This window comes from Notechis scutatus, chromosome 2 (genome assembly GCF_049901735.1).
Source record: "Notechis scutatus isolate UNSWTSFEM ecotype Mainland chromosome 2, rNotScu1.2, whole genome shotgun sequence".
Lineage (NCBI taxonomy): Eukaryota > Metazoa > Chordata > Lepidosauria > Squamata > Elapidae > Notechis > Notechis scutatus.
Genome location: NC_142010.1, coordinates 157,257,863 through 157,271,578, shown reverse-complemented (window position 1 = coordinate 157,271,578; position 13,716 = coordinate 157,257,863). Strand labels below are relative to the sequence as shown.

Below are 13,716 nucleotides of genomic sequence, written 5' to 3'. Positions count from 1 at the left end.
CAGGCAGGAGACCTTTAGAGGGTGGGCAGGAGGCAGGACCAGGAAGGGAGGGATGTGGCAAGAGTAGGTGAGGCTTTGCTGGGGCTCAAAACAGCTGCAAGTGCTTTGTACCCCTAGAACTGGCCCTGCTCAAAAGCAAAATAATAACACAAATGTGTGCACATCACTGATTTTTTGCCTTATGTTAGGTGAGACTAAAAAGATCTTTATCGTTAGGCAAGCTGCAAAACCTTCAAATAGGAAAGGACCAAAGAGATACTTTTTTCCTTCAATGAAGGCTGAGTAGCTAAAACATGATTGTCAGGGATATTCAAATCAATATTAATAATGGAGCTTGAAAGAACCGATTTTCTGAAATCTCAGATTTTTTTTACTTGGAAAAAGTTAGTTTCTTCTCTTTCTGGACTGCCTAGATCACAGGAAGGACATTAGCCAAATGCTCTGACTCTGACCTTTGATCCAGCTCTTTCTGCAACTCCCGGCTTCTTTCTTCAATCTTCTGTTGTAATTTTTTTCTCCTCTGCTCTGGAGGCAAATGGCTAAAATCTTCTGTGATCACAGTCTGGCAGTAGGAAAAGACACACATCATTTCCCCCCCAGATGCTTCTCCGCAAAACCAACTTTTCTCCCGCAGGCTGTATCTAAGTGTGCTACTTTTGAGAAACATCATCTTCCATTGTGCAGAATCAAGACTGGCAACTAACAGGCTGTAGGCAACGATTCCCTATAGCCCCAGAATCCTGTTGCACTATAGGGGGAATGTTGTACCTACTTAGCTCTGATTATACAGCAGGGAACCATCTTCAATAAATAATGCTTTTAAGCATTGAACCACCTCCTTTCCCACAATGTTTTGGGGTGATTATCGTATTTATTTCTCCTGTGGAATTCGAAGTAGCTGGGAGAAAATAATAAGGCCCCAGTAAGTGAGCTCACACATCACAATACATCAAAGCTAAACAAGCTATATTGTGGCTTAATACAATGAAGGAATCCAGCCTCACGTGGAATGGGAACCAAGAATGATGTCAGAACTTTGTGACTTACTCTTTACATTCTCTTGAATTTTCCTTACATTCTCTTGAATTAAACAATTAAAAACCTGCAACTTTAAGGTATTTTCAAAAGTCATCAAACATTTAGGGTCTTCAGGTCAGAAGGACACATTTTCAAGAGACCTGGAGAACCTAGCTTGGGGCAAGGAGAAGACCCACAGAGAAAATGTTATTTCAAGTAACCTGGAACGATGTTGGACAGGACTCTCTAAACTGAAAACCAGTGTGTAGTCTTAGCCAGTAATTGCTTATGAGTAGACAATGATTCTTCGCTGGATGTGCTGCAACCATTCAACATTGGAAATGTAGCCATCTCCTCTGAACCATATTTGCCATGAAAATATGAATGGTGAGATTTTGCTGTGTACTGAGGCTGACTAGATTCAAGTCTTTTGGTATTTTTCAATAACATGTTCCTTATGTCTTCCTTAGGGAATTACTATATTGGTAACTTGACTGATCGTGGTGGTTGCTGTTAAAGGATAATCTACCTCAAGTTAATTGGGCAATATTAGGGCAGAGAATTTTTGCCTTCCTCATGCGGAGACTATGGCTTTGCTCAGTTGCATAAATCTTTCCAAATTCCTCATTCCAAACCATCTGCTTTTATGACATGCATGTCTCTCAGAGGGACAGAGGCTCAGACAGGTTGTATTCCCATTCTTCCCAGGACAAAATGTATGAATCAGATGCCAAATAAAACTGAAAATGAGCCCAATTCCCTGAGAATTGGAGCAAATAAGTATCATCTTCCTGTACTTACAAATTGAACTGGTTTGGATATGGACTGTGGGAAGAGTAGTATTAAAATATTAACCACAAATATCTCTAAACCTGTGCATGTGTGCAAAATTACAGGAACGCACTCAATTAATGCCCCATCTCTTTGCCCACATCTGCACATTTTAAATTTTATGTTCTTGTACTTATGTCTACACATAAAAATTTAATAACGATGCTTCTGACACAAATAAATAAATTTGTCTACCTAAGTACTCAAAGCAGGTTACAGCAATAAAACAAAGTATAAAGCACAACAATAATTAAAATCAGTAGAAGTCTTGCTTGCTTTGAAGTAGGAACTATTACCAATTTGTGTAAAGAATAAAAAAAAAGGAAGGGAAGGACATTTTTACTCAATGGACATTCCACATTCTCCCACCATGACCACTCTTATGGCATTCATGGGCAGGTGAAGAGAAGGGGGAGCAGCACCTAAGGAAGATTCAGGAAACAGGTGCAAGAAATGCAATCAAAGGGGACACCTCCGGCACCTGGGCTTTTTAAGGCTGGGGTGGGGAAGTGACAATGTCACAGAGATATTCCATGGTATGGAAAACAGGGACAGTCGTCTTCTGCTTTGAATCTTATAAAGTTGGATCAGGAGGTCATCTGCTAAAACAAACTTTTGGGAGACTCATAAGTAATCAAAGAAAGATCTTTTTTTTTTTTTTTACGTAACACAATTAAAATGAGGAATTTGCTGCCATCAAACATGGCTATTGCCACCAACGTATCATTTTTAAAAAATGGGACTAGAGAAATTCGTATGTGATCAGACTATCAGTGACCTTGGGGCTGCTTACTCCCTCATGCCTTGAATATCAGCTGTCGGGGAAAGGTGGTAATGAAGAACTTTCCTTTCTATACTTGTAATTTCCTCATGCTATGGAGCAAGAAGGTTGGATGCAAACCCTTGTCCCGATCCAGCAGAGCTCTTAGGTACACCGTCTCTTGCTTTCTCTTTTGCTTTATCATCCTTTTTAAAATTTCTAAAGACAACTGGTCAAAATCTTGGTTTAGTTCTGCCTTACCAACGTAAAACTTACCAACAAGGAAACTGAATGGATTTTCCCCGCTAGAAATGCTTTTTTTCCATATTCACTGAACTGAGTAATTACTGCTTCAAAGGAAACAGCAGAAGGCTAGGATCTAGAGCAGAGGTCTTCAACCCTAGCAACTTTAAGACTTGTGGACTTCAACTCCCAGAATTCCTCAGCCAGCAAAGCTTTGCCAAGGTTGGAGACCCCTGATCTAGAGTGTGTATGAATTTTCATCTTATCAGCACATAAACTACAACTGACTTTCTACCTACTTTCTGCCTTTGGTGGTGGCGGCGATGGTGGCAGCAGCAGAAGACATATGACAGTGATTTAAGCAAACAAAGTTATCCACTTACCCCCCGTTTGAGGCTGCGGAAGGATGTGATGCGGGGTTTGACTGTCTTATTGATCTCGTTCAAACAGTAAGACAGAGGGTCACGGGTGAATTTGGGGGATGGAGGTCCATTGATGGCACAGGAGGAGGGGGAAGATGAAGAGGAAGGGCAATTTATAGGGGAGAGGGGAGGGGTTGGGAGCTAGCGACAGATAAGGGCCATGAACAAGAAACAAAGAAAAAAGAAACACACAAAAGGATGGGAAAAATATATTGTAAGAAAATAAAAGGACACACATACAAAAAAGAAAAATATCCCGCCACCAGAAAAACTACAGTACATTCCATCTATATTGCATATATACTCCTAATGGAAAGGACTACATTGGCCAATAGTTGAGAGGGGTTGCTAGACATTTGTTTTCAGTAGAAACAGCGGGTACATCGGCTACCACATTCACCAGACAAAGCAATAACTACAAACCCACGAGGTCCAATATAACAGGAATGTACTGTAACAGAACCCAAGAATACATGGGGAAGAGACAGCAGCACACAAGGCACAGAAACACCTGGTCACCGGGGAGCAAATGAAAAAAGATGAGGAGTGTGGCAAGATGCAGAGCTGACTTGGCATTGACATATCTCAGGGCAACATGGCATAGTTCCTTTCCTGCCTCCCCCTCCCCACAGCCTCCCCTCCACCACCACCCCCAGTCTGGTAATCTGGTTCTCAAACTCTGTTATGTGGGAGGGCTAAACTGGCCTTAAACTTCAAAGTTATTGTCTGAAGAGAAAAGGTCCAATGTTAGTAGCCAAAGATGGAAAGCCTTTAAGGAGAGCCAGAGGCTACTGCTGCGTAGCACTCCAGAGCATGCATTTAACCTTTCTCACTCCTTCAAGGTCTTGGGTCCTTTCCTGGGATTGTGGTGCTGTTGCCCAACGCCATTAAAAGCGCAGTGTGTTAAGGAGTTGCAGAGCGGTGCTGGACAAGCACCTTCAGACGCTCAGAAGCGCCCTGTTGCCTTTTCATGGAATGATTCACAGGGAGGTACAACAAAACCACCAATATGAGGAATTCTGAGAGTTGAAATCCACATATCTGGAAGGTGCTGAGGCTAAAAGAAGCTCATTATCTACCCAACTATCTGCCTTCTCTCCAAGGTCAATACAGGTCCATCTTTGCTGCAGCCAATTTAAGATGGATATAGATGTTGAAATGCCTGTTCAGCTCAAAAGAACTTATTCGTTTTGCTTTAAAATCTCTTGAAACACTGTTGACAAGATAAAATGCTCTTAAGTAGGAGAGAACAACCCAAGTAGCATTGAGTTATATTAGCAGGATGAGACTGATCAAATCTCCTCTCACTTCTGAACTGGTTATATTTGCCTTAGGCAAGGCTGCTTCCTCTCCACCCCCTTCTGTAGTACAACAAAGACAATATGTACTGACTTAAGGTTGTTTAGGCAACCCAAAAGAACTCATGTTTAATAATATAAAGCTTTATCAATTATAATGTTTGCCAAGCTTTGGTAATTGTATGCACACTAAACAGGCAAATTTTTATTTAATGTTGACTTGCAAGTTAACGAGTGCCTGTTATCTGAGTACATGTTCTCTCATATAATTTATTAGGGAAAGAGAAAGTAATTTGGGACAGTTTATAAACCGGATGCTCTGAAATACAGTAATTAGTCTAGAAAGTGAAAGGAATCACTACTGCACCATCCTCCAGGTATCTCTTGCAGGCTCAAAAGCAGCTTAGCAAGCTCCTTAGGGGAGAATTCAGGAATGCCATTTTGTCTTTCCTGCCCTGAAGTCATTCGTGAATAGTCAAGGACAAAAGGCACCCAAGTTCACATATGCACAGAGGCAAGGAGGCAATGCGGAGGAGGACGCGGAGGAAATTACGCAGTAGGAAAACAGAGATGTAGGCAAAGTAGAGGCCAATTATAGATGTGAGCAAAGGCCGTGGAGCTTGGCTTTTGTGCAGCATCTGCATTGCAAGATTAATAGGACAGATGTGACTAAGAAAACATTTGCACGGCAGAACTAAAATGATAGGGGGTGGGAGAACACGCTCAGTTCAGATGTAAGGCAAGAGAGTTCAGGACTCTAGATGGCCATGGCAAGTGGGAAAAAGGGGCCCTGTGTGGATGGAAAAAGGAGGTCTTTGCTAAAGCACAGGCCAGCTGAAATAGTGTCCTCGCAAAGGCTATGAAGGAACCTCTGGGGAAAATTAGTAGGAAACAAAACGAGAGCTCCCTGAAGCAGCCTTTGGATTCTGACATCATCATCTCCAGCACACAAGCCCACGGGGTCATCTAGGGACTACAGGAAAAAGGCAGGGGCAGCTGGGAATGGCTTCTTGGAATATGCCATTCTAGGGCAGGCTTCCAAAGGCCTCCACAGTGAGCGACAGGAGGCTGATGAGATCCAGTGGCGGAGAGGGAAGGGATTTTCTAGCTAAGGCCCTCCAGCAGTAGATGTAATAGCCAAACTCTGTCTTGGCCCAGATTTTCCTGAGCAGCATTGGTTTGACTTAGAAAGTCAGAAAAGGAAGCTCTTTCATGAGGACTAGTGCCAACAACTGGAAAGAAGAAAGAAGTCAGCCAAAGGATGAATGGAGGTGGCAATGAGTGTTAGTATGGTAACTTGCAGGCTTCCATAGGATATTTCAGCTGAGAAATCTGCTGTGGTAGGCCAGCAGCCTGAAAGGCAGGGGCAATTAAATGCAATTGGGTTGCAGTGGAAATCCTGGATTTCAGAGTAATATTCAAACATGCCAACAAAACACTGTGATTATCCTCTTCCTTCCCTCCATCCCTGACCCCAGATACTGCTGGTCTGTGAATCCAAGAGATATTAAGAGGGAGTTGTCAGAAGACCCATCGCTCTCAATTACCTTCAGGATGCTGCCAGCCCTCTACATCGATCCTCACCTTATTCTTCCTGCTGAAGAGCCAGCGTTTTCCCTTGTTCTTGCCTAGCAGTCGGGGATCCAGACGGCCATCCAGTGTGCCCCGGGGAGTTCCCAGGCTGCTATCGGAAGAGGTGCGGTTCATGGGTTGGCTGAAGTCTTCAAAATCCATGTCTCCTGGCCTTTCAAAACCTGATTTGTGCAGTTCAATTAACATTTGCGAGTCCTAACAGAAGAAAAGCATCTTTTTGAAATAAAACAGGAAAACGCTCACATAAAAACTGTCAACCCAGCTCTAAGTGAGCCTGCAACAGAGATTAGTAGCAAAGCTCCATATTGACCAAGAAATGGGATCTAAGAGCACCATTTCAGTCATGCAATCGTAAGAGTAGCTTAAATGTATCTTCTCACGTAAAGGTCAAAGAACAAATGTAATGTTGAAGAAATCAAATACCTTTTAATTAAACAAAATAAGTTCCTGGTGCCTGTCCAGGAACAGGATTGTTTCTAAGCACAACCATAATTCAAAGGCAGAAAACATATTTGTCAGCAAAAAAAAGCAACAACCCCAACTTCTCCAGGCAAAGGATATTAGGTCTTACTGTTGGAAAGATTGGGGTTAACAAAAAATCCACACTCTTTTCAGCCTCTACCATACACGGAAGAATAAGGTATCTTCAGACACCTACATTTTTTTCATCAACCACTTCTGCAGCTGCCTTCATGCCTTCCAGACATTTGCCAATGATCGGCATGACCTGCTGTTCTATCTCTGAAAAGATGCTATAGCCTCCCTTGAGACGCCGCGTCCGTCTTTCATCCATCTCTTGCATCTTCTAGAAAACAAGCAACAAAAAAAGGACTAACAATAACTGAGATATGAGGATTATTCACAATACCCAATTGCTGTTGCTTTAGACAATACTACAAGAAACTTTCTTATTCAAAAAATAGTAGCCACAATGGATATGGTCAGTCACAAACAAGCTGACAAGAAAGCTAAGATGGACCCCAGAATAGTTTCAAACACACCAATGTAATGTTTCTGGGCCCCTTAGATATTTCTGCAAAGAATTATGACATTGATACTAGGGCATGTTGCTTTGCTGTGCAGCACAATAGTTTCCAAAATCACTTATTAACTAAAAGACTATGTAGCATGTATGAGCCTATGTGTGAGTTGCCTCAGGACTTGGGCCTCTCCTCCATTCTACTTAACATCTAATACAAAACAGATAATCAGAGCTGGAAGGGACCTTGTAGGTCATCTAGTCCAGGGGTTGCCAACCTTTTGGACCTCAGGGACCACCAAACTAATAATTTTAGATCCCAGGGACCACTAACTGGTTCTGTGGGCATGGCCTAATTTGTGGGTGTGGCTTGGTGGTCATGTGACTGGCTGGGCATGGCTTGTATGTAAATATTATAAATATTTATATAAATATTGATTTTTTTTATAAAAAAGAGCAACTTTTACCCAAAATCAGGCAAAGCAGGCAGGCAGATTGAGTTGCTCACAGAATCACAGATTCATTCAGAAATCTATCTATCTGCCATTGGCTAGCTCAGTCTGTCACATAAAATTTGCTAGCAAGCAAACTCACAAAATTAACTCACAACACACCATGTATGTAAATATTGATTTTTTTATTTAAAAAAAGAGCAACTTTTACACAAAATCAGGCAAAGCAGGCAGATTGAGTTGCTCACAGAATCATTCAGTGATCTATCTATCTGCCATCGGCTTTCTCAGTCTCTCAAATTTGCTTGCCATGAGTCTGCACTCATGTCTGAATTTGTTTGCAAGCAAACCTTCAGTCCTAAGAGGTTCAGCTGTGCTTAGCTAGAAAGCAAGAAATCCAACCATTTCCTGCTTCCTAGCTAATCTAAATCTCCCGGCACAGCAGAACAGATGATGGTCGGAAAAAGGAAAAATAGCAACTTAGCAGACAAGTTTGCTGGGTAAGGAGTGAGTGGGCAGGGTGGGTTCCTGCGGGCCATGTGGGCTGAGCAGCCTTGTGTTTCTGCGCAGCCTGAATTAACTGCTTTTGGGGGGGGGGTGCTCTGGGGGTGTGATTTCTCTGTGGTCCACCAAAATTTTCTCACGGGCCACCGGTTGGCGACCGCTGATCTATTCCAACCCCCCGCCCAAGCAGGAGACCCTACACCATTTCTGACAAATGGCAGTCCAATGTCTTCTTGAAAGTCTCAAGTGATGGCGCTCCAACAACTTCTGAGGGCAAGGTGTTCCATTGGTTCATTGTTCTCACTGTCAGAAAGTTTCTCCTTATTTCCAGGTTAAATCTTTCCTTGTTCAGTTTCCATCCATTATTCCTTGTCTGGCCTACAGGCGCTTTAGAAAATAGCTTGACCCCTTCCTCCCTGTGGCAGCCCCTCAAATATTGGAAGACCACTATCATGTCTCCCCTGGTCCTTCTCTTTACTAGACTAGCCAAGCCCAGTTCCTGTAAAACCATTGGGAGATGTCACCTGTCAGTTCTAGAGAATCATTGGTGAGGAGATGATACCCAGGACTAGGCAGGAGATACCATGGGTGCATCAGTGTCTGGGAAGCTGGACCAGACAAAGTTCCTTACATTTAATCCTAGCAAGATAAGAGTGGCTAGAATCACCTGTATCCAGGGGCAACACCATCTTTTTTCTTGATGGGTTTGCACTTCCCCACAAACTGGTCCAAGATCTAGAAGATACCTGAACTAACTACTCCTGCAACAAGTGAAAGTCATGGCTTGAAGCTTTGCCCAGCTTCACAGCTGGCAATCCAGATAAGGCTGTTCCTGGACTAAGATGCCCTGCCCTCGTGAGCTTGTTGATGATGCTTGAAGCTGTTCTTGAAGATTACTCAGGTACTATAGTTGGAATGAAAAGGCCAAACCTCGTTGAACTGAACTAGTTTTCAAGAGCTGCATCGGTTTCCAAAGGGGTTTTTGGACACATTTGCAGTACTGATCACCCATTATAAAGTTTATAGCCTAGGTCTTCAGTTTCTGCAGGATTTTTTGCTGTGTTGGTAATGTGAACGACCTGTTTTACAACCATCACAACTATCAACCATAATAGGCTTCACTACAGTCGCATGTGGAGGGCTACTAGCTCTTCCTACACATTTAATACGGTCTCTCCCAATGCGAGGCAAGCTACATGCTCTATGCTCACTTAGATTCTCTGCTTTGGTCCACAGAGACCACCTGCTTGCCAGACAGTCCCAAGGGCGAAGACCTTCTTAGGAGAATACCTCCATGAGGAAATATTTTCTGATAGGAAGTATGGCTGTTTCCTCACTTTTAAATGATATTCAAAGACCCACTTCTTCACGTGAGCATCTGGACATGAAATCCACATATTTTATTAGCCCAAGAGGAATTTTGTGATCAAGATCACAGTTACAATTACTGATCACCACAGTATTTTTCTGGCAGCAGATTGAGACACTGGCGGAAAAAAAGCCTCTCATTTTATGAGTCAGGATGAGAGAGCCATTCTAGGACCTCCTATTCTGGGAACTGCCTGCAGGGTGGGAGCTATGAAATATAATCCCCTGGACTTCTCTGATGACCTTTGCAGATCTTTGTTTTCCTTTTCCAGGTTTTTTGTAATCCTTATATTTGAACTGATCCCATGACTTTAGCTGCTGTTTGATTAATTCTTAGATCTGTTCCTATTGTTCGTCTTTCAGATTACGGTTATTTTAGAAGCACTTAAGAGTGGATGATATACATTTTTTATTGCACAATCATTATTACTGCTTGTACAAACTACTTTGAGGGACTGCTTAATACAGAAAAGGGCATCAATTCAGGAGAAAAAAAATGGTAAAAGCTGCTTAGAGACTTACATTGAAGATCTGTGGCATCTCCAGAAAGTAAAACTGGTTCTGATTGTGATTGAACTTCTGAAGATATGAAGCGTATTCATTTTTGCTCTCCTCGGCCATGTGACTACGCAGGTTGGCTTGCTGCTTGGCCTGGAAAAAGTTGGGGAAATGATGAGAGAAAAACCTTATTTCAAGCAAAGCCACAAGTGAAGAATACAATCCAGCTTTGAATTTCTTTGCCTCAGTGCTTGATGGTCCTCAGTAGCAAATGATCATCCAGATGGAAACAAGAGCACTCTAGTTTCTACCAGTTAGAACTAAGGACCACTTTCTTCCGGTGCTCCAAACCCCAAATGCTAAAACCCCCCATAAAAGTTTGAATAATGTGGGCAAAGATTCTGGGAACTGAGTTTTTTTTTTAAAGTCTGCATTTTTAAACTTTTCTTCCAACGGAACTAGAAGTGACTTATGTACCATTACATAACATTACATCTGGAAGATCTAAGTCCAGTGCATCTGGGACTTCAAAGGACCGCTTTGACAATAGGTTCTTGGTGCTTTGGGGGGAACGGTGGGGGGAAGGGGAAGTAGCTGGCATAAATTGGCATCATTCTTTCTCTGCACATTCCCCCCTCTCCCCCAGATATGCCTCAGGTTTTATGACTTACTGGGGAAATAAGCCATTATTAGTTTAGAAAGGTAATACCAGCATAACCAGCAGAAAGTTCAACAGCAGAGCTCCATTCCTGGGTTTTAGCACAAATGAGTCAGGATCTTAATCATCACTTCCACTACACAAGTCCCCATAACTACCCCTGGGGATGGGAATCAGCAGCCCAGTCCAGATGCTGACCTTCTCCACATCTGCCTTGGTAGTATTGATGTCCTGATCCAGCTTCTCTGCATTCAGCACAGCTTTCTCAGCCTCCCGGCAGTCACGTTCAAACTTGCGTTTGCTCTGTGAAGAAAAGCAGCAGAGTGTTGCCCTTGCCTGCAGCCCACTGCTATGCCTTCCCTTTGCTGGCTTAGTGGGAATGACTTGAATAATGAAATACCATTTCAGTAACAGACACATTGCTTGAGCTATGGAACAACTACTGCTAAGGCTTGATTTGATTACCCATTCTGAGGTTTTAAAAAAGAACTGGAAAAGGGATGAGGGGTTCTATATTGGCCTCTGCCCCAACTCAGGAAGCAAACAGAACTAATCTAGGGAAAACAAAGCTGAAAGAGCAGCAGGGGTATTGTATACCGGAAATACAACTTTTTGTAGCATTTTTGTTCAATATGGATGCTTAGTCTACACAGAGACACACATTCTGATGATGTGCAGTTTTGTACTTTATGGAAATCTGATGCTTTGAATAGAAACATTCAATCATAGGAACATTTATTTTTGATCGTGCAAAAAGGCACACTCTGAAAACATTAAGCATTGACAAGAATTGCTACAGTTTTCTGTCTAAGTTAGTGTAAAATTATCAGTGAAAACAATCCTAGAGAAAGATTTTGCTTTTGTCTCTGAAAAGCTGTACACTAATTTAATGGGGGTTTTCTCACTAGAAAACCAACTCAATGATTATTTTATCAATACACAAAACTCTATAACAGCTTCCCTTAATTTTGTGCTGAAAGCTGGGTTGAGTTACAACTACCTTATAGGGATTACAGGGTGACAGATGTAGCACATCTGGAGGACATCAGGTTGGGAAAAGTGAGATCAGAAAGTCTTGGAAGTTTCTAAAACAGAGCTGCTTTCTAGGACCAACAGCCTAAAATTCCTCCTCTCTCCCTTGACATGCACTTTGGACGTTGTCACTGTTTCCTTGTATCCATGAATTCTCCAAGGATTTTTTAAAGATTGGATAGAGGAATTAAACATTTTTAAAAGATTGGATTGCTTGAATAAAAAAAGCTCCATTTATTTTCCAAGCAATGTTTCCATCCACAAAATGTTTGGAGACCTCTGGGGGGAACAGTGTCCTCCACAGCTGAAAACAAACAAGTTTTCAGTTTTCAAAGACAACTTGAATGTTTATCTAAACTACTGAGGGAAAATCAGAACTCACATTTTCAAGTTGCTTGAAGGAATTCTCTAGCTGTTGTTGAGCCCTTCGGCCTTCTTGCAGATACTGGGAAGTGAAAGGGAATTTCAGAGAAAGAAAATCATTATGAAAAGTTCTTGAACTCCCAACGTATTGAGTTGGGACTTCCATTGAGTAAAACCTTCAACAACCCCAGAAATCAAACTCAAAGAACTTTCCAACAACAAATAACTCTGTAGCTTCTTTTACATCAAAACTGGCTTTTGCTCTTATGAAATCTATTTTTCATTTACATATTTTATCTCCAAGAATATCTACAGCTAAAATTCCAGAAATACTGTAGAAAAATGAGGGGGAATATTTAAGGAATATCTATATATGAAACACCTGAGATGAATGAGAGGATCCTGCACTGATAATATACTAATATCTATAATTCATGCATTCTTCCAGATCTGAGATCTAATACCACTGAGATGGAAATACATATAAGCTACTCTTTAAATAAATGATAAAATAAATATTTAAATACTGCATTAATAAAGCACCTGAACAGCAAATTGTGAATAATTGCTATTATAACATTTTCCTAGCCACTCAAAGTCTCAGAGATCCAAAGGCAACTTTGCCAAGAGAGGAGTTTGGCAACAAGATTTATTACAAGGAATCAGAAATCCTATCAATTCAGAAAAGAATCCTCATCATTTTCTGGGAAGTTCTTGGAATCATTCCTCTTTATTTTACAGTAACAATGAATGTGTTGCTATAATTCCTACACAGAAGGATTATTTAAATTTGAACACACCAGAAGACCAAATAGATTCTATTATTGCACTGCAGAAATCTTTCTGAGAGCAAAATCACACAATGACAACTTGTGCCATTTGAGATCTGTAATTGGAATTCTTACATCTTTAAAATAAATAGCTGCAGTTTTTCTTTCAAACTGCTGCCCCCTCCATGCCACCAGGCAAGCAATTTTTGAAACTTCATAAATTAGAAAGCACTATCCCAATCAGTCACTGCATGCCCCCGCCCCCAAAGTTCTAAAACATTCCTGCGCTTTCACATTGTTTTGAAGATGTGGATCATAAAAGGACGTAATTAAGACTGGTGAAAAAAATTATGGTTCGTTTTAGGGCAATAAAGCAGACTTTGAAGCTATGATTTGTTATCTTCTTTACTGAAACTGTGGCTTATTACAGCATGCAAGCCAAAACACATAATTTGTTTATTGTTTCCTGCTTTGTCCTAAGGTTTTTTTTTAATATCATGTCGAAATTTCTTAATAGCGGTGCAAGACAAAAACAGTTAAAAAGAGAGGAAAAACCAACCAGAACTTGGTCAAATAGCATATTTACTTTTCTGAAAAAGTTACTGTGGCCTGTTTAACATATTAGTGTTTAATGCAATATGCAAGCATCATTAACATCTAGAAAAACAAAACAAATAAAATATCTAGAAAAACAATCTAGAAAAACAAAAAGGAGCAATAACTACCAACAATAGGGAAGTAGCATGGAAGGCCTCCATGAATGACAGACCTCCACTAAAAGGCATAAAGTGAAAATCAGTCTTTACAGACACCAAATTCTCAGTGAACCATCAACAATAAAGATGTCGAAGAGATCAAAATATGCAACTCTCAAGCCAAAAGCATAAGATATCAAAGCCTGATGTTTGTCCCCCACCTTACTAGCTGA

The 13,716-nt window shown here is 41.3% G+C and overlaps 1 protein-coding gene across 3 annotated transcripts in view; it reads right to left on the bottom strand.

The window, feature by feature from the left end:
• Window positions 1-13,716, bottom strand: part of TRIP10 (thyroid hormone receptor interactor 10) — a 63,927-nt gene that overhangs the window by 8,891 nt on the left and 41,320 nt on the right. For 2 of the 3 annotated variants that reach the window (XM_026679549.2, XM_087957000.1), the window contains exons 5-11: window positions 12,038-12,100; window positions 10,822-10,926; window positions 9,990-10,118; window positions 6,823-6,969; window positions 6,156-6,359; window positions 3,235-3,414; window positions 453-562 (exon numbers count right to left, since the gene is read on the bottom strand). In XM_026679549.2, the coding sequence (XP_026535334.1) occupies window positions 453-562; window positions 3,235-3,414; window positions 6,156-6,359; window positions 6,823-6,969; window positions 9,990-10,118; window positions 10,822-10,926; window positions 12,038-12,100 (938 nt within the window). The remainder of the gene's footprint in view (window positions 1-452; window positions 563-3,234; window positions 3,415-6,155; window positions 6,360-6,822; window positions 6,970-9,989; window positions 10,119-10,821; window positions 10,927-12,037; window positions 12,101-13,716) is intronic. The other variant, XM_026679551.2, reaches the window with a different exon arrangement.